General features: G+C 38.2%; 2 protein-coding genes across 5 annotated transcripts in view; one reads left to right on the top strand and one right to left on the bottom strand.

Annotated features, from left to right (window-relative positions):
* POLK (DNA polymerase kappa) overlaps window positions 1–2314 on the bottom strand; it is a 62396-nt gene extending 60082 nt beyond the window's left edge. Inside the window, exon 1 of the mRNA XM_060143136.1 lies at window positions 1806–2314. The gene's annotated coding sequence lies outside the window, so the exon portion shown is untranslated. The remainder of the gene's footprint in view (window positions 1–1805) is intronic.
* Window positions 1893–26982, top strand: part of CERT1 (ceramide transporter 1) — a 127981-nt gene continuing 102891 nt past the window's right edge. For 2 of the 4 annotated variants that reach the window (XM_060143137.1, XM_060143138.1), the window contains exons 1-2: window positions 2390–2625; window positions 7447–7581. In XM_060143137.1, the coding sequence (XP_059999120.1) occupies window positions 2530–2625; window positions 7447–7581 (231 nt within the window). In that variant the 5' untranslated portion in view covers window positions 2390–2529. Of the gene's footprint in view, window positions 1979–2154; window positions 2626–7446; window positions 7582–26982 lie in introns of those variants that run through there. The other 2 variants (XM_060143140.1, XM_060143139.1) reach the window with 2 other exon arrangements.

Below are 26982 nucleotides of genomic sequence, written 5' to 3'. Positions count from 1 at the left end.
CCAGGAAGATCCCACATGCCGCGGAGCAACTAACCCTGTGCCCCACAACTACTGAAGCCCGCGCGCGCGAGGGCCCGTGTGCCGCAATTACTGAGCTTGCGTGCTGCAACTACTGAAGCCTGCATGCCTAGAGCCCATGTTCTGCAACAAGAGAAGCCACCACAATAAGCCCGCGCACCATAACGAAGAGTAGCCCCCGCTCACTGCAACTAGAGAAAGCCTGCTCACAGAAACGAAGACCCAACGCAGCCAAAACAATTTTTAAAATAAAACAAAAATAAATATATACTATGCTTCCATGATTCTAAATTGCATTATGAAGTGGAGTTCTCAACAATTCACAATCATTTCCTTGAGATTAATGACATTTTAAAACCTAGAGCTCAAAAGACTCAGAAAAAGGACGTCAACTATATTAGGTAATCGGAAGGCAAAGCAAAATTTAATTGCTACAATATTTGATATTCTAAAGGTATAATTTACTAATTCAATAAAGAGGAAAAATATGCTAAGTGGGTTTTTTTTTGAATGACAAAATTTGGATTATGTTTTAATTAACATGTTGACAAAGTATTTTCAAAAGCTTTATCTCAAGGTTTTATTCATCTGAATGGCTTTCAACTATGCATTGTCACTTGATTTCATAATGGAAAAATGATTTGTAACTGATTTACAACAGATCCAGCATTTTCAAGTGTAAATCTAGGAAAATGAAAGATTCATAGGTACTTCTCAGAGACACTTTCCATCATTCCTTTTTTTTCCTGAAGATCCCAGTTAAGTTGACCTCTTTGGCTACCAGAGCTATTTCCGGCCACTGTGCCTTTACCCCTAGACTCAAAATTTCACTTCTATTCTCCTGTCACCTGCAGTAAGCAGGTATTCTTTCTAAGGTTTAATAAGTAATTTTAGTGTTGGCAATTATTAGGAAATTGACGAGATGGAGAAGTAGCAAACAGGATGAAAGAACTGAAGCTACAAAGTTATAGCTCTCCCCATAAAAGTTATCCTTGTAATGTATGCAAAGAGACTAAACAATATTTGTTAGATCTTCTATTTGTCTTTCCACTAATTCAATTCTAGTCTTAAAGCAAAGCCAGCCTCCTATTGCCTAATCCCTTATTACTTAACAAGATCAGTGCACTTTGGTTTTTGTTATACATGACAGTTTCTATTCCAACTCCTCCTATGTTTCAGAGGAAGGCAGGTCAGTAGAGATTGTTGTTAACTTGGGTGTCAGGAAAACACTCATTTACAACTAAGAGAAAACTCCAGGCTCTCATCTCACATTCTTATTTTACTTTAACAACTCCTCAAATTCATTTATTCTCTGACATCTTTAAAATTACTTTCCACATAAAAACTCTGTAAATCTAACAACGAAAAGCTCTTGCTCTGGTGAGAAAGAACTAAATGCTTCCTTCTAAACAGGGAAACGTCGTGTGAAGTCTAACTTCTAAAGAGCGAGATGGAAGACTTCGAAATTCGCAGAGGTGGTTTGACGGAAAGAAACGCCCTTGTTATTAGAGAGGTCGCAAACCCCTGGCCCCCGGTTGAAGCGGAAGCGCCCGGTACACTTCTGTCCGGGCAAGCGGCAAGATGCTCCCGGGCTTTCGGGAAGCCGCCATGGAGGGCAAGCCCGGGCATCCTCAGCAGAGTTATCTCACGTCCGGGCCCACAAGCCCGGCATAAGTTCGTCATAAACACATTAGGCTGAGATAGAAGCGGGGCCGAGGGGACGGGTCACGCAACTGTCAAACGAAGCCCACCCACCCCTTGCTCGTCCCCAAGGCGGCAAAACTTACCAACGCGACACTCCCTCCAGTTGCCTCAGGACCGCGACTACAACTCCCAGGAGGCTGCGCGGCGTACGGAGCAGCGTCCTTCCCAGAATGCAGCACAGTGGCGTCTCCATCCCTCCTTCTCCTTTCTCCGCTCCTCCTACTTTTCTACCCGGCGTCACCCGGGAGGGCAGGAGGTAGGTTGCGGGAGGGTACTCCGAGCCTCGGCGTGTCGCGTCAGACGTTGGGAGGAGGACGGGGCGGGGAGCTGGGGGAGAATGGGAGGACGAAGGGGAGGGGAGAGGGGAGGGGAGGGTAAATAGTGGGCCAGGCAGGAAGATGGCGGCGGTAGCGGAGGTGTGAGTGGACTTGGGTCTCTGCAGCTAGATTTTGTTTTCCCCTCTTCCTCCTCTTTTCGTTTACCCCGAGGTTGGCATCGAGGGGGCTGAGTTCGGGTGGCAGCGCCGGGCAGAGCGCAGGGGTCACGGCGACGGCGACGACGGCGGCGGCGGCTGACGGCTGGAAGGGCAGGCTTCCTTCGCCACTCGTCCTCCTTCCCCGGTCCGCTCGGTGTCAGGCGCGGCGGCGGCGCGGCGGGCGCACTTCGTCCCTCCTCCAGCTCCCTCCTGCTCCCGAGCGGGCACTCCTTCCTTCGCCATCCTCCGACGCTTCACCCCGGGGACTGGGCGCCTCCGCCGGCGCAGCTCAGGGAGCGGGGGCCGGTCTCCTGCTCGGCTGTCGCGCCTCCATGTCGGATAACCAGAGCTGGAACTCGTCGGGCTCGGAGGAGGATCCGGAGACGGAGTCCGGGCCGCCTGTGGAGCGCTGCGGGGTCCTCAGCAAGGTGAGCAACCCGCGGGGCCGAAGACCCCTTGCCCAGACTCACCTGCGGCGAGGCGAGCCGCTGAGGGCATGGGGTGGGGCTGGGCGCGAGGCACAGACTCTGCCGGGGCGGGGGCTGCGGAATGTGCCGGGGTGTGGGCCCGAGTACTGCGGCACGAGTGCCCGGGCCAGGGTTGGGTGGGGGTGGGGGCAGAAGGGGACTGTCTTCCTCGCCTGCTCTGGGGCTCGGCGGCCTGGGACCGGGAAAGACCTGTCCCAACCCCGGATCCTGTGTGGGAGCGGGATGCGCACCGTGACTTGGGACCCCGAGCGGCAGCTGTCCGGGTATAGCAATTTGGGTTGGGCAACAGCGGTACCCGAAGGACTGGGCATGGGAACCGTGCACCTCAGACCTCTCAAACGAGATTAGTCCGGGAGATGCCAAGCAGAATAGGGTTGAGGGGTTTCTGCAGACCCTGCTTTTGAGACAGAAGCCGTAGCAACTCGGCTTGGTGCTGAAATCTGAGGTGATAAACTATGCCAGGCTAGATGTAGTGAAAGATCTCAATGAGAGGAGGAGTTTTGTACTTTTCCCCTTACTCTTTACCCCAGTTCAGAGAAGAGCTATTGAATAGTCAGGTGATAGGTACAAGAAATATTCACAGTAACTTGAAACTTGTCAGAATGGAGACAGACCTTTAGTCCAGGAAGAAGAGCATTATTTAATAGTAAAATATTCTTACAGTCAGTGGGCCAGAGTAAGGAAAAGACATCTTACTTTTACTAAATTTTTTAAAACCACTTTTCCAAAATTTTTGCAAAGCAGATAGTCATTTGTAGAGTTTGAAAGCTAATTAATTGAAATGGATGAAGCCCTTTTTAAGAGAGAAGGTGGGTGATCTTTTTTTTGGTAGTACATAGTTTGGGGTTTGTTGGGGTTTTTTTTATTTTTCTTTTTTTTTTTTAACGTTTTTGCTATGAGAAGATCCACATTGTCTTTTTTACTTCCTTCTCTCTTCCTGTTAAACTTTTAGAAATGGCTGGAGCTAGCAGTTAACTTGGAGAGGGGGAGCAAGGTCCAGTCTCTCAACAGGCTGGTCATAAGACCCTAGATCATGTGCAGCCACTGGCTATTAAGAAATCACCCTGCTTCCAGTATACATACTTTGGCTAAGCATTGGGATGTTGTTTGTGGAATTGTTTCATACTAGCTTTTATATTGTCTTTAGAAGGCTGAGAAAGGACCTAAGAAAGGCATAAGTATGTCAGAACTAAGGCTTGCGAGTGTTAACTTTAATTTGCATACAGAAAAATTATGGTGTGTGTTGATACTGTGATCATTATTGGAATTTCAGTGAAAAGTTTTCAGTAAAGTGAAGCTCCCTAGGGTTTCTTTGGATTAAATGTATTGTATAATTTAAGAATCTATATTGAACATGTTGTGCAATAGGTATACATTTCTCTTTGGAACTGTTATGAAATGGGCTCTTTGCTTCTCAGTGATTCAGGTAATTTCACCCCTTTTTTCTCATTAAATGAGAAGCAGACTTCCAAATTAGTATTGTGGAGTGTTAGGTATTTTACAAAACAAGCCGTACTTTTGAACTATTGATCATCACTTTTTGGGGGACAGGAGGATCGTAGTGATTGGTGGAGTCACCAGTGCTCTGAGTATGTACTATATATGAGTATCTGAGTATCACTTATGCAGAGCAGTGTAGTAAGTGTATACTTTATGACAAAAAAATGGAAGACTATCTTCTTGATATCTAAGTGTATAGAAATGTAGTATTTGACCGCTTCTTTGGTTCGTAAATAACTTCATTGTTGCTGCATACATAGAATCAACGTAGTTTGGGAGTTCTTGTTAACAGCTATGAAGGAAATTTCCCTGAAATTTAACAATTTATGGTTACATATGTTTTCTTGGAAGCTTTTTAATCAATAATATTTTTTATTGAATGAATGCTTTTAAATTTAAAGTACATATATATTTTCAGCCTTTGTATTCACCTGGTAATTTTAAACAAAATTAGAACTCAGCCTCTGTTCTTTTCCTTCTGCTTAGTAATGTAGTTAAGTCCAAATACTAATTTGTTTTGTCCCCCCACTCCTCCCCCCACCAAATGGAGTGAGTTTGGAATGGTGGTGGTGGAGTAAACTTGTACACCAGCCCAAAGGTTTTTTTTTTATATAGATATATTTTCTACAGACTTCCTTCTTAGGCACATACGTTCCAAAAATACTGAATAGACAATAATTCTAGGTGGTTATAACAAATATCAAGATAGATTGTGGATGGGGAAAGATTCATGCCTTAGTAGGACTTGAGAGCAAGTAAGCCTTGGTCAGTCTCATCCAATTCCTTCTGAATTCTCTCCATCCTTTTTATCTTATCTTTTACCTTAACGTCTTTTCCACATACCTAACTGTTGGCTGAAATTCTGTCCATGTGTAGAGTCCATCTCAACTATTCTTTTCATAAAGACTTTTCTTATTTCACCAACCATCCCAGAGCTCCTTCCCTTAAATTCCTATAGCATTTTATTAGTAACTTGCTTCTGACTCTTATTCTAAATGTATTTTTTTTCCTCTTGAATTTATGCTTGCTGGACTATTGGAGGCAGGAATGTTTGCTTCTCCTGCAGTGTCTGCATATTGCCTTGTCTCTGTTAAATGGGGAAGAGCCAGGGAATGTTACGAGGGTAGAGAAAAGGCAAAAATCTGCCTTCTAGCTGTGAATAGGAGTTAACATTTTCTGCGTAAATCCTGAAGCTTATGTAATTATTGGGTCCTCTGTAAGAAAAAAATATGAAAATATGGACACATGATTTCTAGGGCCCCTTCTGTCACCTTGGAAGGTGTCTGTTCTTGTGAGCTTCCCTGAAGGTTTCTAAGCTTCATTAGCTATGCATAGCTCTGCCTCCAACTGTGCTTGGCAGTGTTCTAAGTCTATTCTTGCTTAATGTTAAACAACTTTAAGAGGTAGAGTTTGAGAAACAAACAAACAAACAAACAGGTAAGTAACTTGGCCACAATCACAGTTAGTAGCTTTCTGACAGGCAGTAATTGGAAGCGAGGTAGGATTAAGGTATGCCAGTCTAAACGATTTGTATTACAGGCAGTTGGGAGTTGTTCATGTAAGTTTTGGAGCTGGAGGCTCAATGAGGTTAATATGTAAGATAAGTAAGCAAAATATGCCTAATAAATAAGATTATGTAAGTTATGAAATAAAAAGCAGAAGATATCAGAGGTAAGGTTATTAAGCCTTCTCAGGAATCCAGGAACCTGATAATTTGATTGGATTACTTGAAGATAAAGGAGTCAGATTTAAGGGTTTAATAGGAAGGAAAAATGAATAGGAGTTGATAATGGGCTATAAAGATTAAGAAGGAACAGTCAGGTATTGAGTATCTCCTAGGAATATAGTAGGTGTATTCATGATTTTATTCACCCATTCAAATGACTGAGGAAAGAAACTGAAGTTCAGAAAAGTTAAATAATTTGTCAGAACTTTTCACACAGCTAGTAAAAGTAGTTGAGTCTCTCTGATGTTGTATCCACTGCTCTGTCCATACAGTACAGGAACGCTGAGCCAGGTTTGAGTCTGAATGGCTGTGGCAGTAGCAGTATAGCCAAGGAAATAGGAACAGAGGGGGATGTGCATCCTATGGGTGGAGGTAAATTTAGTTTTGTATGTAACCATCATTATTTCAAGTCGCTGTCTTAAGTGGTAGTAAATCGCAGGGAGTTAAAATGAGGAAATAGTGATTAGAGAGCCCTCAGGAAAGAATGAGTTAACTTGGCAGCATGGATCAGCTCTCAGGGAGGGGCTGTAATGATGGAGTTTAGAAGATATAAGAGCTGAACCATCTCAAACCTGTGGAATTAGGAAATAGTAAAGAAAAGATTCCTCTGAGCCAATGCAGTATATTTTTAACAATCCATTTAGAGTTAGTTTTTGGCAGATAGTTTTTGAGTTAGCAGATAGTTTTTGGAATTGTCTGTGCTTAAAACCCCGGAGCATAAAAATATGCAATATCAACAATTCCCATAGAGGTTACATTTCTGCCTTTGCAAGTTTATTGATCGTGATCTTCACTGTGCAGTAGCGAAACTTTAGCAACACAGAAACCATTTGTAGGTACTGGAAACAGATAATCCAAGTATGTTTTTGAAAACCAGTTTTATGTTTGTATTTTACTCTTGAGTTTGAAAAATAGATCTTCAGAGAAACTTAGAAAATGAATTAACTATTCTATAATATTGAGTTCTGTGGAAGTAAAAATAAAGTTGATGTAGACTTTCTAAAGAGTAATAATCTATTTTTACTTCAATGTAGTCGTAAACATCATACATTTTCATGTAGGAATAACTTACAACAAAAATAGAGTTTGGGCCATGATTGACTTCTACTTCTGTTGATTTAGAAGGCTTCATGCAGTACTTGGTGTAGGAGAACGACAGACTGTATAGCCAAACTTTTCTATTGAATATGTCAATTATGACAGGGACCAAAACAATTTAAGAGTTTTGAAGGTGGTGAGGAGGGGAGGATGAAAGCACACAAAGAGTAAAGCAGAATTTTTAACTGAAATGTGCTTCAGTTTTATTCCTCAAATATTAGAAAAAAATGTTATATTTTATTATATTTTATTTATAATTTTGTAGAAATTACTGAAAATTATATACAATCTGGAAAATTTTAACTTTTCACTTTTTTTTTTTTTTTACTGTTTATAATTAAGTTAGGACTTCTCACATTTTGGTTTTAAACTTAGATTGACTGCTGTTTCAGAAAGTTTGGATTTCTAAAAATGTAATTTTTTGTCTTCTTCTCCAGTGGACAAACTACATTCATGGGTGGCAGGACCGTTGGGTAGTTTTGAAAAATAATACTCTGAGTTACTACAAATCTGAAGATGAGACAGAGTATGGCTGTAGAGGATCCATCTGTCTTAGCAAGGCTGTCATCACGGTAAGCTCCTATTCTCCTTCATTCAACAAATACTTATTGAGCATAAGTTATACACCACGAACCTATTCTAGGGGCTTGGGATATGTCTATGAACAAAACAGATTAAGATCCTTGCACTTGTGGAGCGTGCAGTCTAATATTTTTTTCCATAAAATTATTTTAGAGTGTATTACTACATACTGTTATTTTATATAGACATGTAGTATTTATCTAGTTGGTTACAGCAAGCCATTAAACAAGGGCTTCAGAAATAAAGATGTTAGATGGCTTCATATCTGATAGATGGGGACAGTTACTTAGTGAGTTATTGAAAAAGTTAAAGCAGGAAAATAAAAAGATACATATCTTAACATTTAAAATTTTTACCTTAAAATATATAAATCTAAATTCACTTGCCAACTTTTTGATGTAGAGCTAACAGTATGTCTTTGAATATGGAGTTGAGAGAAGTTGTTCTTATGTAAAGTATTATATCCATAATGCCTGCTTTGCAGTTTCCAGTTTTCATTCTCTAAAGTGGAATAAAAACTTAAAGATACTTTTGAAAAACCCTAAATATAGGTTCCTCTTTTTGACTTTTAATGTTTTTCCCTAATATTTTACAGATGTTTCCCCTTTATTTAATTTAATACCTTTTAAAAGAATGACTGACCTTTGTTGAGTCATTCTACTTAGCTTGCATTCAATGTAGTTTACATAGAAACAGCTCTCTTTGCTCTTGTATTCCATAGATTTACATGATGTTTAAGTTATGTAAGAACTACAGCAAGTAAACTGGCATAAACAGGTTTAGGAACAACCAACTGACTTGTTAAACATGTAACTCAACTAGTGGGCCAGAAGTACCTGAATATACTAAAAATAGCATACTAGTTGAGAGTGGTCAGCATGTCGAGGCATATTTAATAAAGGGCAAAAAAAAAAGGTATTGTCTAAGGCAGGTCAGTTAAATGGAGGTCAGTTAAGGAAGCTATTGTAGTTAAAATCTAAAAATGGATGTGTTAAAACAATCATAGATTTTACTGATACATTCAAAGAGAATTCATGTTACGTTAGAGTTTATATTGTTTATAAAGATAAATGATGTACTTTGGATATGTGTTGATATCTAAATATGACTTACATATGTTTATGTTACACATTTAAGTAAAACCATGTAGTATTTTTCCATCACTTTTCATACATTCTGCCCCTCTTATATATTCAGAGTTTGAAAATAAAAGCTTAGTTGGATATTGAGTTGGAAAAACTTATAGAGGGGTTGTTTGGAAATGTTCAGAATGAAACTACTACTCTCCATTCTTATGGACAATTTTAAAGAAGTAGTTTGAACATAAAGGCTCACTATTTATTTGGACTGGTATGTGGTACATTATAATGTACTTTTGAAATTGTATCTATTGATAGTTAATATTTTGGGGTTTTATTTCTCTTGAGATAGATCACTATTCATGCTAGAGGAAAGAATCATGGAGAGTAATGTACTTTACAATTTTGAAATGTCTTCCCTTTGTTCTTCCCCTCTTCCTTCTTTTGCATATTGTTGGATGCTTGTTAGTTACAGTGCTTGTTTGACTCTTTGAAAATAGTTTATATCTTTATTGTTTCCTAACTAGTAGTATTCCTAGAGTACCATGCTAGTTTATATTTAGTTATCCTGTCTTGAATTATGGACTGTGGTAATAGTGCATGGCTTATTTGGGGAAAAGAAAAACTTTTAATAAATATTTACATTGCATCTGCTCAGGAAAAAACAATGTGTTCTTCGTAGATTTGTTGTTGTTGTTATTTTGGTATTTTTGTTATCTGTATTTGCTTATAGAACTTTTCATTGTGGTTCATAATCAAAGAAATGAGTAGGAAAGCAAGACAATTTGAAAACATTGAAGGGACCTAGTGGAAGTACTCACTGGGCTAAGTGGTAGTAGAGAAGGTAAAAAAAAAAAAAATAAATGAAGCAGCAGAATCTGAATGGTAGTTAGTCTTCGCTATAGTTAACCAGGTGGTATGGAGAAACACAAGTATTTATATTCCTGAACTTCTTCAACTCTGTTCCTATTCTGTCGGTTCATAAATTCACTGTTACATATTTCAAGGAAATTACAAAATATAACTGAATTCAGTGAACTTCTCAGAATGAAGTTTACAAATAGAGTATGTATTTGAGTTAAATTTTTAAAATGTAATACTAACCTCTGTTAAATAGGTATCTTTTGCTTTTCTTAAATATGTGCTATTATATGTATCAATTCATCTCTGAAGGCAAAGAATAAATATGGTTGAATTTGTGCATGTGACATCCTTATGAAATTGATAGTATTCATATATGAGGAAATCTGGACTTGAAGAGTTGTGACTTTACTGTGACCATTCATTAACATATTTATTATTTGTTGGTGAACCTAATGTTTGAGCCCACCTTTTCTGATAGAACCTAATTCATTGTTAAATTCACTATTATTTTAGCTTAACAAGTCATTCCTTATTCCAATCATGTTCTTTAGTAATGTGATAATAAGTTGAGTGAAATACTTTTAAGGAACAAAGTATTTCCTGGGAGAATTTGTTACCTGGAAATAATTCTTAACGTGAAGGGATTGGAAATAAGTTAATGAGAGGAAAAATAGTACTCTGTCACTTTTTGGGAAGTCACCTATTTGTATGTTTAATAAATGTTTGTAGAAAGTTGAATTTCTCAGTTATTATCGTTTAATAGTTATTTGCTTAAGACCCAGTCCCTGCTACAAAACTTGCCATGTAGTAGATGTTCAATATATGTTAGTTGATCAATCAAAAGCAATGTTTATGGAGTATTTAAACTGTTATTTATTTTTTAAGTTGTGTTTTGTTTTTTGGTTTTTTTTGTGTGTGCTACGCGGGCCTCTTACTGTAGTGGCCTCTCCCGTTGCGGAGCACAGGCTCCGGACGCGCAGGCTCAGCGGCCATGGCTTCCGGGCCCAGCCGCTCCGCGGCATGTGGGATCTTCCCAGACCAGGGCACGAACCCGTGTCCCCTGCATTGGCAGGTGGACTCTCAACCACTGCGCCACCAGGGAAGCCCCTTAAGTTCTGTTTTTAAATAAAGTACGCGTGGTAAAAAAATATAATCCATGGCATGAAGAGGTTTAAAAAGTAAATGCTTCTCTTTACTCTTAGTCCTGCACTCAAGACATAACAAAAGTCAAATTTTTGGTCTGTCCTTCCAGATGCTATGTATGCCTATATAAGCATTTATTTGTTTATATCCTTCATTTTCATTTACACAGATAGCATCATACTAAATCTATCGTTCTGCACCTTGTTTTCTTTTAATATGTCTTGGACATTTACTACATTTTGTTGAATATTGTGGATGTACTATGTCTTATTTATTTGCCCCTTCCCTGTTCTTGGAAATTTAGATCATGTTTAAATTTGTTTTACTGCAAACACTCTTGAAACAAGCATATGTAGTATTTAAAATTTTTTTTTATAGTTACTGTCAAATGCCCTTTTAGAAGTACCACTTTTCATTCCTACAGCTAGTACATGAGTGTCCCTATTTCCCCATACCCTCAAATATATATATATTTAATTTAGTTGCACTGGGTCTTAGTTGCGGCAGGCGGGCTCCTTAGTTGTGGCTCCAGGGCTTCTTAGTTGCTGCATGCGAACTCTTAGTTGCAGCATGCATATGGGATCTAGTTCCCTGACCAGGGATCAAACCCAGGCCCACTAGTGTGGAATCTTCCCACCCGGGAAGTCCCTCCATACTCTCAAGTATTGAGGAAGTCAGGTTTTGGCAAATGTTAAAATATTTGGCAAAGTGCTAGATAAAAATGGTGTCTCATTATTTTAAGTTGCACTTTTTTATTCAAGAGGGTAACTTCATATGTTTATAATTCATTTTTTCCTCTTCTCATAGCTTGTTCATCTCTTTCTTAGTTATTGATTTGTAGCTCTTTATATCATGATATTTGGCAATTTGTCATATTTATTGCAAATGTTTCCCCCCAGGTTGTCATTGTCTATTTGTTCTTTCCTTATTTTATATTCTTTTTAAGCCTTAACAGAAATTAAAAATTGTTATGTGCTCTTATTGTCCTTTTCCTTTATGGCTTCTGTATTTAGTTATGTTTAACTAAAACATAACTCAAAGACTATAACTCTATATAAATGTAGTTACATTTTCATCTACAATTTTACATTTGAATTTGATTCCTGTGGGAGTTATTTTAGTATAAGAAATGATGTGGGGGCTTCCCTGGTGACGCAGTGGTTGAGAGTCCGCCTGTTGATGCAGGGACACCGGTTCGTGCCCCGGTCCGGGAAGATCCCATGTGCCGCGGAGCGGCTAGGCCCGTGAACCATGGCCGCTGAGCCTGCGCGTCCGGAGCCTGTGCTCCGCAACACAAGAGGCCACAACAGTGAGAGGCCCGCATACCGCAAAAAAAAAAAAAAAAAAGTAGTGATGTGGGAATTAAGCTTTTTAATTTTTTCCCAAATGGCTAACCATGTAGTCTAATACCATTAATTGAAAAATTCACCTTCTCCTCACTGGTTTGAAATGTTACCTTTATTGTATATTACATTACCATGTGTATTTGAGGTTGTTTCTGGACTCTCTTCTCTTCAGTTGGTTTGTCTATTCCTTTTTGTACCATACATAAAATTATATTGCTAATACTTCATTAATCAGTTCTTTAAACTGCTAATGATCCTTTTGTGAAAATAAAAGAAGTGGTTTGTTTGTAGCTACTGAGATTAGAAGACATTTCAGGAATTAGGTAGGTAGAGATTTTTGGTAAAATGGAAATAGTAATGTCTTTAGAATTGGTTTGCCTAAGCTCTATCTATAGTCCCAAGTCTTACCTTAGATATCTGACTTTGTATACCTACTATCTTATAAAACTTCTTTAATTACCAAATGAATGGGATTCATATTATTCTTATTATAGGTTGGATATAGTAAAATTTATTCATCAATTTAGTGTTTCAATATTCTCAGATGGAAAACTGAAAGGTAATGAAAATGTTTACTGCTACATTGAAAAAAATTTTAAGCCAAGTAGCTCTTAAGTAGGTAGGGGTTAGAAGGGAGGAAATTTAAAGATCCTGGCACAATTAAAGAAGCCAACAGAGATGTAAAAGAAAGGGAAGGGGGTTCCCCTGGTGGCGCAATGGATGAGTCTGCCTGCCAATGCAGGGGACACGGGTTTGATCCCTGGTCTGGAAAGATCCCACATGCCGCAGAGCAACTAAGCCCTGTGCACCACAACTACTGAGCCTGTGCTCTAGAGCCCATGAGCCACAACTACTGAAGCCCACGTGCCTAGAGCCCTTGCTCCGCAACAAGAGAAGCCCGCGCTGAAACGAAGAGTAGCCCCCTGCTCGCTGCAACTAGAGAAAGCCCACGTGCAGCAACGGAGACCCAACGCAGCCAAAAATAAATAAATAAAATTTAAATTAAAATAAAAAAAAAAGAAAGGGAAGGAAATGTTCAAAATTGAAAAGGATCATTAAACAAAAAAATTTTTAAGTGCCAAATAAAGAGTAGTCACATCTAAACAGTTTTGTTTTTATTTGCAGTACGCGGGCCTCTCACTGTAGTGGCCTCTCCCATTGCGGAGCACAGGCTCCGGACGTGCAGGCTCAGCGGCCATGGCTCACGGGCCTAGCCGCTCCGCGGCACGTGGGATCTTCCCGGACTGGGGCATGAACCCGTGTCCCCTGCATCGGCAGGCGGACTCTCAACCACAGCGCCACCAGGGAAGCCCTAAACAGTTTTTGAGTAAACTATTTGTCAGTAAAACTGGAAGAAAAAAAATTTTTTAATTTTTAAAGTTTTCAAATGTGGGATTTTAAAGTAAAAAATTGTGATTTAAATTGATGTTCAGCAAATTGGATCTCACCAAAGATGAGTAGGGCCATAACTAATCATCATACGGGGAACTCCAGATTAGTAAGGAGTCCAAGAAGTTCGCTTTTATCATGTGCAATTTTGCTCTATTGAACTGTGTTAGTAAGAACCAAAGGAAAGAGGAAGGTATATCGACCAGTAAAAGCATTAGATAGATACTAGTTGATAATTCTCTTCATTTGAGGAGCATTTGCCAGTGAATTTCTAAAGAAATTAGAACCTTATACTACTGATTTATGCCTTTAGAAACTAATATTATCTGTTCAGCAGTTCATTTGGAAATAATTATCTTCCATCTTTAGGTAACTGGAATGTAACTCGAATAATGTAACTCAAATAATTAGATATAGTGGGAAATATTTAAAATATTGGTGAGAGGTTTTGGAAGAGGAAAAATATAAAGAAAGATACCAGTTGAAATGTAGAGCCAAGAATGTTGAAATAACTTATCCAAAATTATGTAATTACAAAATGTGTTAGTTTGTTAGGGTTGCCATAACAAAGAACCACAAACTGGCTGTTTTTTTTTTAATTGAAGTATAGTTGACTTACAGTGTTTCAGGTGTATGGCAAAGTGATTCAGATATATGTGTGTATATATATAATATATATATGTATATACATATAATATATCTATATACGGATTCTTTTCCATTGTAGGTTATTATAAGATACTGAATCTAGTTCCCTGGTTTATACAGCAGGTGCTTGTTGTTTATTTTATATACAGTAGTTTGTATCTGCTAATCCCAAACTCCTAATTTATCCCTCCCCCACCCCCTTTCCCGTTTGGTAACCATAAGTTTACTTTCTTTTATTTCTGTTCCGTAAATAAGCTCATTTGTATCATTTTTTACGATTCCACATATAAGTGGTATCATATATTTGTCTTTCTCTGTCTGATTTACTTCACTTAATAATCTCTAGGTCCATCCATGTTGCTGCAAATGGCAGTATTTCATTCTTTTTTATTATGGCTGAGTAATATTCATATTTTATACACACACACACACACCCCACATCTTCATTATCCATTCATCTGTCAGTGGATATTTAGGTTGCTTCCATGTCTTGGCTGTTGTAGATAGTGCTGCAGTGAACATTGAGGTGCATGTATCTTTTCAAATTATCATTTTCTCTGGATATATGCCCAGGAGTGGGATTGCTGGATCATGTGGCAACTCTATTTTTAATTTTTTAAGGAACCTGCATCCATCCTGTTTTCCATGGTGCCTACAGCAATTTACATTCCCACCAACAGTGTAGGAGGGTTCCCTTTTCTCCATACCCTCTCCAGCATTTGTGATTTGTGGACTTAATGATGGCCATTTTGACTGGTATGAGGTGATATCTCATTGTAGTTTTGATTTGCATTTCTCTAATAATCAACGATGTTGACCATCATTTCATATGCCTCTTGGCCATGTGTATGTCTTCTTTGGAAAAATGTCTATTTAGGTCTTCTGCCCATTTTTAATTGGTTTGTTTGTTTTTTGGATATTGAGCTGTATAAGTTGTTTGCATATTTTGGAAATCAAGCCCTTGTTGGTCACATCATTTGCAAATATTTTCTCCTGTTCCGTAGGTTGTCTTTTTGTTTTGTTTATGATTTCCTTTGCTGTGTAAATGCTTTTAAGTTTAATTAGGGCCCATTTGTTTATTTTAGCTTTTGTTTCCATTACTCTAGGAGACAGATCCAAAAAGATATTGCTGTGATTTATGTCAAAGAGTGTTCTGCCTATGTTTTCCTCTAGGAGTTTTATAGTATCTGGTCTTACATTTAGGTCTTTAATCCATTTTGAGTTTATTTTTGTATATGGTGTAGAAAATGTTCTAATTTCATTGTTTTTACATGTAGCTGTCCAGTTTTCCCTGCACCACTTATTGAAGAGACTGTCTTTTCTCCATTGTATATCCATGCCTCCTTTGTCGTAGGTTAATTGACCATAAGTGCACGGGTTTATTTCTGGACTTTCTGTCCTGTTCCATTGATCTATATGTCTGTTTTTGTGCCAGTACCATGCTGTTTTGATGACTGTGGCTTTGTAGTATAGTCTGAAGTTAGGGAGTGTCGTTCCTCCAGCTCCGTTCTTCTTTTTCAAGATTGTTTTGGCTATTCAGGGTCTTTCGTGTTTCCATACAAATTTTAAGGTTTTTGTTCTAGTTCTGTGAAAAATGCCATTGGTAATTTGATAGGGGTTGCATCGAATCTGTAGATTGCCTTGGGTAGTATGGTCATTTTAACAATATTGATTCTTCCAATCCAAGAACATGGTATATCTTTCCATCTGTTTGTGTCATCTTCAGTTTCTTCATCAGTATCTTATAGTTTTTCAGAGTACAGGTCTTTTGCCTCCTTAGGTAAGTTTATTCCTAGGTATTTTATTCTTTTTGACATGATGGTAAATGGGATTATTTCCTTAATTTCTCTTTCTGATAGTTCGTTGTTAGTGTGTAGAAATGCAACAGATTTCTCTGTTAATTTTGTATCCCCCAACTTTACTGAATTAAATAACAGAAATTTATTGTCTCACAGTTCTGAAGGCTGGAAGTCCGGATAAAGATGTTGTCAGGGTTGGTTCCTTCTGTTGCTTTTGATGGTGTGCTGACAATCTTTGACATTCCTTGGCTTATATATGCGTCATCCCAATCTCTTCATTCGTGTTTACATGGCATCCTCCCTGTGCACGTAGCTGTGTACAGATTTCCCCTTTTTATAAGAACACCAAGTTAGATTAGGGGCCTATTCCACTCCAGTGTGACCTCATCCTAACTAATTACATCTCCAGTTACCCTATTTTCAAATAAATTCACATTCTGACATACTTCAGATTAGGGCTTCAACATACAGATTTGGGGGTATGCAATGTAACCCATAACCCATGAAAGTATCAGCGTTAAGACTAGAACTCAAGTCTCCCAATTCCCACCTGGTGTTATTTTATTTTATTTTATTTTTTGTGGTACGCAGGCCTCTCACTGCTGTGGCCTCTCCCGTTGCGGAGCACAGGCTCCAGACACGCAGGCCCAGCAGCCACAGCTCATGGGCCCAGCCGCTCCACGGCATGTGGGATCCTCCCAGAACGGGGCACGAACCCGCGTCCCCTGCATTGGCAGGCGGACTCCCAACCACTGCGCCACCTGGGAAGCCCACCCGGTGTTATTTTATTGTATGTCAATGAGCATAGGAAAAATGCATATACAATGCATTTTATGTTGTGTAAGACTTGCAGGAACATGACTGTTAAATATTTATAAAGCAACTCTTTAAAATTTGTTTTGAACAAAGCATCCTATTAAGATAAAAAGGGGTTTTTTTCCTTTTAATCTTAAGAAGCTCTGTTTGAGATATATGCTTCTTACTTACATGTAAATTTTATCAATTTTTTTTCTAAATAAAAAAAGTGAAAAGAAATTTGTGATTTATTATTACTGTCTTCTGTTAAATCTCTAATAAATATAGTTTGTATTTTAGCATTCAAGTTCCCTTAAAGCAAGGAATACACAAAATTTTCTACATTTGCCTGCTTGAAATAGTTAGCAAGAAGCTTGTTTTCTTAGTTTCTCTGAAGGTCTTTTAAGCTTCACATATACCAGTTTTTACTTAGTATTTTTTTAATTAAAGTACAGTTGATTTACAATATTATGTTACTTGCAGGTGTACAGCATAGTGATTCAGTAGTTTTACAGTTTATACTCCATTAAAAGTTATTATAAGATAATGGCTATAATTCCTGTGCTATACATATTTAGTATTTTTTATTTAACATTTTATCTTAATTTCCAAAGTGCTTAAAATATCGTTCATGGGCTCTGAAGTTAAACCTGGATTTAGATCTTGGCTCTGCTTCTTATGGCTAAAGGTACCTTTGAACAGATAACTAAAGTGGTTAAAGATGGGTGCATAAGATCTAAGGGTGGAATGATTATGTGCATTAAACAAAATAACAAAAGCACTTGTACTTTTGTTCTTGGCAACATAAGAGGCACTAGGATTTCTTTAAGTTTATTTTGTGATATGTTTGTATTAGAAATAGAGCCTACAGTTTTAAAGAAGAAAGGAGAAGGTGGCAAAGCTTTTTATTAAAGGGAGAAAAAGATGCAAGTGACTTACTAAAGCCGGAATAGGTGACATGTCATATTTGAACAGGTTCTCATGCATTTCCTGTAAGCAATTTCCTTCAGTGGAACCAAGTGGTTCTGTTTCACAACTTAAAAGAAATTATATGTATGTGTGTATAAAATATATAATATATAAATGGTTAACTGTTTATATGCTTTCTGCATGTTCCTGACAGATTGTTTTTTTCCTTTGTTCTACTATTTATTGTGTGTGGGTTTTTTTTTAAGGCATATTGTACCTTTTAAAAAACCAGATTTATTTAGGCATAATTTACACTCAGTAAAATTCACCCTTTTTAAGTGTACAGTTATAGTTTTCACAAATGTATATAGTCATGTGATCACTACCACCATCAGATTATTGACAGTTTTCATCACCCCAGAAAGTTCTCGCTTGCCCCTTTGTAATCGGTTACCTCCCCATCCCCAATCTCTGGCAACCACTGTTTTGATAGTTTTATCTTTTCCAGAATGTTATATAAATGGAATCATACAGTATGCAGCTCTTTGTGTCTGGCTTTTCATTTAGTGTAATGCTTTTGAGAGTCATCTGTGTTACATGTATCCCTAACTTACTCCTTTTTATTACCGAGTACTGTTCCACCATATATATGTACCAAAGTTTGTTTATTCATTCACCACCTGATAGATTTATGTTTCCAGTTTTGGGCTACCATAAGTAAGGCTGCTAAACATTCAAGTACAGGTCTTTGTGTAAATGTTCTATTTCTCTTGGGCAGATACCTAGGAATGGGATTGCTGGGTCCTATGGTAGGTGTATGTTTATAAGAAACTGCCAGGGACTTCCCTGGTGGTCCAGTGGTTAAGACTTCGCCTTCCAATGCAGGGGGTGTGGGTTTGATCCCTGGTCGGGAAACTAGGTCCCACATGCCTTGAGGCCAAAAACCAAAACATAAAACAGAAGCAATATTGTAACAAATTCAATAAAGACTTTAAAAATTGTCCACATCAAAAAAAAAAGAAATCTTTTTTCTTAATTGGGGTATAATTGTTTTACAATGTTGTGTTAGTTTCTACTGTACAGTGAAGTAGAGTTCCCTGTGCTATGCAGCAGGTTCTTTTTTTTTTTTAATAACAACTATTTATTTATTTAATTTTTGGCTGCGTTGGGTCTTGGTTCCTGCGTGTGGGTTTTCTCCAGTTGCAGTGAGCGGGGGCTACTTGTCGTTGCAGTGTGTGGGCTTCAGTAGTTGTGGCACGTGGGCTCAGTAGTTGTAGCTTGTGGACTCCAGAGCGCAGGCTCAGTAGTTGTGGCACATGGGCTTAGTTGCTCCGTGGCATGTGGGATCTTCCCGGACCAGGGCTCGAACCTGCCTCCCCTGCATTGACAAATGGATTCTTAACCACTGCACCATGAGGGAAGTCCCTGTGCAGCAGGTTCTTCTTAGTTATCTTTTTTATACATATTAGTGTATACATGTCAATCCCAATCTCCCAATTTATCGTACCCCCCGCCCCCCGCTTTCCCACCTTGGTGTCCATACATTTGTTCTCTACATCTGTGTCTCTATTTCCTTTTTTTTTAAAAAAAAAAAAAAAGAAAGAAACTGCTAAACTGTTTTCCGAAGTGGCAGTACCATTTTATATTTCTACCAACAGTGTATGAGAATTCCAGTTGCTCAACATTTTTGTCAGTACCAGTTTCTTGGGTTTTTTGTTTGTTTTGTTTTTTATCTTAACTATTCTAGTAGGTGTGTAGTGATATCTCATTGTGGTTTCAATTTGCATTTTCCTAATGACTAATGATGTTGTACATCTGTTCATCTGCTTTTTATTTATATGTCTTTGATGGTATGTCTGTTCAAATCTTTTGTTTCTTTTCATCTTCTTAATATTGAGTTATGAAAGTTCTTTATATATTCCAGATACCATAATTTCAGACATGTATTTGGCAAATATTTTCTGCCAACCTAACAGACTGATTTTTGTCACTGTTATTAGAAAATAAATTACATTTGAATATATATTTTGCTGAATTTTTGGGAACCTTTGAAGCTTATTTATTTCCCAGAGTAGTTTCCAAAGATACCAGCACTATTATTAGTTCTTTTCTTAGGTTATTTTTATGGAGGCAACATTTCTCACAATTTTTTTAATTTTAATTTTTTAGTTTGGGTCTGCAGTGGCACACTGCCATTTAATTAAAGTGACAAAGCTTTAGATTTAAAGTTACAAGCTGACAACTCATCAGGGAGTGATTTCACCAGGGAAGCTGGTATTACTGTTGAGTTTCTTCCTTGGAGTGAGTGCTGTGTAGGCTTGATCTCTGTCCTTTCTTCATCTAAGGAAGGAAACCATAGCTGATAAAAAGAATGAGATACGCTCTTAGTCCCCAAGTAGAGATATATGTTATGCAGCAATTACTTCTTTTAAAAATATATGTTCTCACTAGTGAGGATTCATCACTTAAAAAAGAAAAAGATCATTTATAAATTGATTATAAGGAATCAAGAGACCAAGAAGTCATGACCAGTTGAAGCTCATCCAGAAATCAAGGTGGTCTCTAAAGTGATAATGTCTTGAGGGTGGGAGATCGGGTTGGGTAATAATTTTTGAAAACTTATGTATAAACCCAGTTTCATAAAGTGAGGTTTTCTCCTGTTATGAAGGACTTCAAGTGGTTTCATTTGGCTTTTAAAAAATTAGGAAGTTCATCCAGGTAAAGATTCATCTACTCTATCTCCTTGCCCATAAAAAGAATAGTAAGTGGTAAAAAGTTTTTTAATCCGGGCTTCCCTGGTGGCGCAGTGGTTGAGAGTCCGCCTGCCGATGCAGGGGACACGGGTTCGTGCCCCGGTCCGGGAAGATCCCACATGCTGCGGAGCAGCTGGGCCCGTGAGCCATGGCCGCTGAGCCTGCGCGTCCGGAGCCTGTGCTCCGCAACGTGAGAGGCCACAACAGTGAGAGGCCCGCATACCGCCAAAAAAAAAAAAAATTTTTTAATCCCACAAGGGAGAAAAGTGAGGAGACAATAGAAGACAGAATTTTAGAAGCTGGAAAACATAGACCAGTACTAAGTGAGTTTGTAGATCTGAGAAATCCAACTCCTAAGCTATGAGTTGGGAATGCTGTGAACTAGATTTCCATCACAACTATATAATACTTCAGCAGTACCAGATACCTCTTGAAATAAGAATTGGGAGTGGAAGTTGTAAATAAGGAAGATGAGTCAAATATCAGGTTAAGAAACAATCACATCCCCAGATTTTTCTCCCCCAACTGTGGGCAGTTGGGTGATTGACCCATCCCTAACCTGACAAAAGACGGTGTATTATTCTTTTAGGGTGGATAAAATAGTGATCTCTGGGCTGGAAAGTGGGGAAATAGGCACTAGAAAAAAATTGAAAGCAAGGAATAGAGGGTGATTAAGTATGCTGACTGAATACTGAAACCTCCTCCATCCCATCCCACTCCTCTTCCCCACTTGGTTCCCAAAACACTAGCTAACAAACTTTCACTTTCAGGGCAGGAGGTTGCTGGAGTCTTTTCTAGAGAATCCAACCAGCTCAAGAGGAAAGACCTAATGATAGCATTAGAGCTTCCCCAGCAAAGTAGACCAATTACATTATCCCACAGTGAAGCCCATCTTTGACTAAACTATCCATGGCCTTACAGCTTCCCATCAGTTTTTAGATCCCCCACTTTTAAAAATGAACAGTCAACAACTACCAGGCATGTGAGGGAAGTTTTCAGTATGAAAGAGATCAAGAGAGTAAATGCAATACTAGGCAACAAATTACTCAAATATTTCACAAAAATAAGAAAATTTGTTAGTATTCCCAAAGAGCTAAGAGTATTTGGAATCATTAAATCAAAAAGTATACTATTGGGACTTCCCTGGAGGTGCAGTAGTTAAGAATCTGCCTGCCAATGCAGGGGACATGGGTTCGATCCCTTGTCCAGGAAGATCCCACATGCTGCAGAGCAACTAAGCCGTGTGCCACAACTACTGAGCCTGCGCTTTAGAGCCCGCGAGCCACAACTACTGAGCCCATGTTCCACAACTACTGAAGCCCACGCACCTAAAGCTCGAGCTCCGCAACAAGAGAAACCACTGCAGTGAGAAGCCCACGCACCGCAACGAAGAGTAGCTCCCGCTCGACGCAACTAGAGAAAGCCCATGTGCAGCAGCAAAGACCCAATGCAACCAAAAAAAAAATTAAAAAAGTATACTATAAAAAAGGAAGAAGAGTATATGCACCCTTTTGAATTATGGTTGCACCCTGATATTCATTGCAGCACTATTTACAATAGCCAGGACATGGAAGCAGCCTAAATGTCCTTCACTAGAGGAATGGATAAGGAAGATGTGGTACATATATACAGTGGAATATTACTCAGCCATAAAAAGGAACAAAATAGTGACATTTACTGAGACGTGGATGGACCTAGAGACTGTCATACAGAGTGAAGTAAGTCAGAAAGAGAAAAACAAATATCGTATGCTATCACCTGTATGTGGAATCTAGAAAAATGGTAGAGATGAGTTTATTTGCAAAGTAGAAATAGAGTCACAGATGTAGAGAACAAACTTATCTTACCAAGGGGAAAAGGGGGGATGGGATGAATTGGGAGATTGGGATTGACATATATACACTACTATGTATAAAATAGATAACTAATGAGAACCTAGTGTATATAGCACAGGGAACTCTACTCAATGCTGTGTGGTGACCTAAATGGGAAGGAAATCTAAAAAGGAGTGGATATATGTATACGTATGACTGATTTACTTTGCTATACAGAAAGAAACTAACACAACACTGTAAAGCAACTATACTCCAATAAAAATTAATAATTAAAAAAAAAGAGTGAAGGTGTTCTCACAGTTATAGAGAACAGACTTGTGGTTGCCTCCGAGGAGGGGGGTGGTGGAGGCATGGCTTGAGAGTTTGGGATTAGCAGATGCAAACTATTACATAGAATGGATTAACAACCAGGTCCTACCATATAGCATAGGTAACTATATTCAGTATCCTGTAATAAACCATAATGGAAAAGAATATGAAAAAGAATATGTATATACACACACACACACACACACACACATACATGTATAACTGAATCACTGCTGTACAGCAGGAATTAACAGATTGTAAATCAACTATACTTCAATAGAATAAATTTTTTAAAAAAGAAAGTATAGAAAAGAACTCTTAGAAATTATAAATATGGTTGCAGTGATGGAAAAAATTGGAAGGGTCAGAAGTTAGAATTATAGACATTTTCCAAAAAAGTAGAAAAAAGATAGTGAATAGGAGAAAAGACAAAATTAAAGGAATCATCCAAGAGTTTTGAGATTTGAACAATGGGAGCTTCAGGAAGAGAGAACAGAGAAGAAAAGAATCATCAATGCAAGAATGCAAGAAAAATTTATGGAAATAGAGAACATGAGTTTTCATACTGATAGGGCCAAGGAGGGGCCAACATAACAGATGGAAAAAAAAATCATAAAAGAAGCATTTTGAGGTGAGTCAGACCACTGAGAAGAAAGAAGATCCTGAATGCTTCAGAGGGAAAAAAAAGAGATCACAGCAAAGGATAAGGATTCAAAGTAACTGTGGACTTCTCAAGAACAACCCTGGAAGCTAAAATGCAATAGGCCATGCCTTCCTTCTTCTGAGGAAATATTTTCAACCCTGAATTCTGTATCCAGCCAAACCACTAAGGAAGTATAAGGGCAGATAAAAGCATTTTAAAATATGAAGGTCTTAAAAAATTTACTTCTTGTGGTTTTTAAAAAATATTTTATTTTAAAGATACATAATTGGATCTCTAAAGATGGAGCAATATGTTTTGAATTTGCTTCAGAATAATGCATTTAGTGAAGTGTGAATTTGTGAGGGTATAGTGGAAACAAGAATGACTACGAGTTAATAACTGTTGAAGCTGAATAGTGGTATGTGGGGGTCGTTCTTTATTTTTGCATATGTTTGAAAATTTTCATAATAAGTAAGAAACACACATTTTACATTCTTCTGGAAAATGTGCCATTTCAAAACAAGGAAGTATTAAATAAGAGGAACACAGGCAGAGGATGTTGTCCTCAAAGTGTGATATCCAGGCCAGTAGCATCAGTATCAGCTGTGGACTTGTTAGAAATACAAATTCTCAGGCCCCACCTCAGACCTAATGAATAAGCTCTGGTTATGAGGTCCAGCATTCTGTCGTAACAGACCCTCCAGATGATTCTGATGCGTGCTAAAGTTTAGAACCACTCTCCTAAAGCAAGAAGACTAGCTGTGCTCAAGAAGAGAATGGACATGACTGGTGGTTTATTCCATCTAATTTTCTTAAGTGCTTCTTCACTGGACTTTGATAGTTGATGTGACATTTAGATCAATCAAGTGTTTATATATAAGGGCAGAGAAATTGCTATTAGTTGTGCTATTATTGCTAGCAATGTGTGTAAAAGGTTCAGACTTTGGGAAACTGTTAAGGTTAGCGATTGTCTCAGAAATGGAATAGTTAGTTATAAGGAGAAGAGATGAACATCCTCTACACCAACCTGGCTGTTTGTCTGACTGGCACCTTGACATTCTCTGCTAACATTGCCCATTGAATTCTGTGTTTACCTAGAATAAAATGTCTTTTTCCTCCTCCATTATCAAACACCTGTCTTTCCTCTGGGCTCAGTCTAAACCACAACTTTTCAAAGAACCGCTCCTTGTCTTTTTGTCTTAACTACAAGATTTTTAGAAAAGTAACATAGACTGAGTGGCAGTTATGTGGTAAGCATTGTGCTAGGTATTTTGCACGTCAACTCCTTTGGTAGTCATAACACTCTCCTTATACATAACCAAATAAATATTACCTTATATTGTATATTTAACCTTTTCATATATGTGCTTTTATCTTGTTTTGTGCCTTTGATTCTTATAGGAGAAATAGTAATTGCCCATTCCTGTTTCAAGGTGGAAGGATTTCCATTAGCCCAGTGGTTCCCAAACATTAAGTGTTCATCTAGAATCATCTAGAAGGCTTGTTAAAAACAGATTCCTAGGCTTCCCTGGTGGCGCAGTGGTTGAGAGTCTGCCTGCCAATGCAGGGGACACGGGTTCGTGCCCCGGTCCGGGAAGATCCCACAGGCCGCGGTGCGGCTGGTCCCGTGAGCCATGGCTGCTGAGCCTGCGCGTCCGGAGCCTGTGCTCCGCAACGAGAGAGGCCACAACAGTGAGAGGCCCGCGTACCGCAAAAGAACCCAAAAAACCAAAAAAACAGATTCCCGTTGTATTTGCAAGTTCTATGAAAAAGTAAATTTGTTTTGGAAGAGACATGAATATTTTCAAGTTATTAAGTTGTTATTACTATTCAGAAGACTTGGAAAGAATCAGTTTTCAGAGCTAAGTTAAGGTCATTAAAATGTACTTTGATCGTGAAGCAGTCACAGTCAAATAAATTGTGGTAAAGTTTTGTAACATACCAGTAGTGTTATCATTACAAACGTATAGTGTATTTGGGACTCTGCCATCACATTATTTTGAGCAGAAGTTCCTTTACGGGATTATGATTTCTAGTGTCTAGCATAATGCCTTTATAAAAAGCCTGTCAGTTGAATAAGAGCAACTCTTTGTATTTCTGTTATGGATTTGATTTTCATAAACTGTTAGATGTTATTCAGAATTATTGAAGAAGATGACTGGAGCTAAATAAAGTTATTTTTGGCCAAGATATATTTTAGGTAGAGTGCAACATATCAAAAGATGTTTGTTTATATTAATTTACTTACTATGAAATAGTATAGTTTTATCATAATAGGAAATGTGCATGGATGCAGAAGTTTGCTTTTTATGATTCTTGGGACAGGTTCTTTTTTTAGTTGTAGACCATTACCAATAAAATTCCATTACAAGTCCACAAGGGATTTGCAAACATGGTGGGAAAGGATTACAACTTTATTTTCACTAACTTTTAAGTGAAATTTAGCATTTTCTTTAATTATTAATGTAGACAAAAATCACAGTAATATTGCCAGTATCTGTGACTTTTTTACCAACAGAAATTACAGATAATGTCACATGGCATTACCTGTATTGCAGATATCTCAAAATATCACTATCACTACCTATCACTAGATATTAATTTAAATATAATGTGAGTCACAAATGCAAGCCACATGTGTAATTAAAAACTTTCTAGTAGCCACATTAAGAATGATTAATTTATTATATTTTATTTAACTTTATATATCCAAAATATTATCATCCTAATTTATAGTCATAAAAATTATTACTGAGATGTTTTGTTTTATGCCAAGTCTTCAAATCCAGTGTGTATTCTCACTTACAACACATCTCAGTTCAAATTCGTCACACATGGCTAATGACTACTGTATTGGACAGCACACATGTTAAAGCATATTAAAAACGAAGAAATTGGGGGCTGCCTGGTTCATGGTGTAGCCTTTATTTGAGGGTAAAAATTGAGAGGGTTTTGTTTATTCAGAAATTCTCAAAATTGTGGTAAAAATAAGAGACAAACTACCCAGAGGGTATATCAAGTCAATATGTTAAATGAAAAAAGTTGAAATGGATAGTGAATACTTATAATTCGCTTTCCTATATATTTTCCTGAAGGTTTACAAATTAGGTTTACAAATAAAAACAGAAGAAATCTTGGGGAAGATAATATGCAGTTGGGGGCCATGAAGTTAATCAGAGTGACTTTGCCTGGGAATCTGTTATCAGGGTCTGCTCTTTTAAACTAACATATATTTGTTAAGAAGGTTTTGTTATTTTAGCATCTTTTATTGTAGGGTAATCTGGGAAGGTTTCTCTGGCAAAGTATTACTGTATTTTAGTGAGTTTGATGCCACTAAATTTATGATGCACCATTATTTTATATGCCACGTTGCCAATTCTAGTTGTATCAAGTAAGATTTGTCCTTATTTCAGAGATTTTAAAAGGGGGTAGTTTTTATAATGGGTGAAATGGGGTATTTGAATAGAAGATTCAAGGAGGAAAAGGAATCAGGGGATAGGTAACTGGGAAAGGAGCAGCAGTTGTAAAGGCCCCTCCTGGGCCACTTGAAGGAATTCTAAGGAGGCCTGTATGGCTGGAGTGGAGTAGACAGGGGGAAAGTAGTAGGAAAAGAAGGCAGAGAGGTTGTGGGACCTGACCATGTAGAGCCTTGTAGGTTATTATAAGTACTTTGGCTTTCATGCTGAGTGACATGGGAAGTTATTGGAGGCTTGAGCAGAGGAGTGATTTGATCCTTGTAACAGGATCACTTTTGGCTGCTGTGTTAAGAATAAATTGTAGGAGGCAGCAATGGAAGCAGGAAAATAAAATCAGGCAGCTGTAGGAGGCTATTGCAAGTAATCCAGTTGAGAGGCAATGGTGGCTTGGACCAGAGTAGAG

This window comes from Lagenorhynchus albirostris, chromosome 3, assembly GCF_949774975.1.
Source record: "Lagenorhynchus albirostris chromosome 3, mLagAlb1.1, whole genome shotgun sequence".
Classification (NCBI taxonomy): domain Eukaryota; kingdom Metazoa; phylum Chordata; class Mammalia; order Artiodactyla; family Delphinidae; genus Lagenorhynchus; species Lagenorhynchus albirostris.
This window is presented reverse-complemented; position numbering and strand designations above follow the sequence as displayed.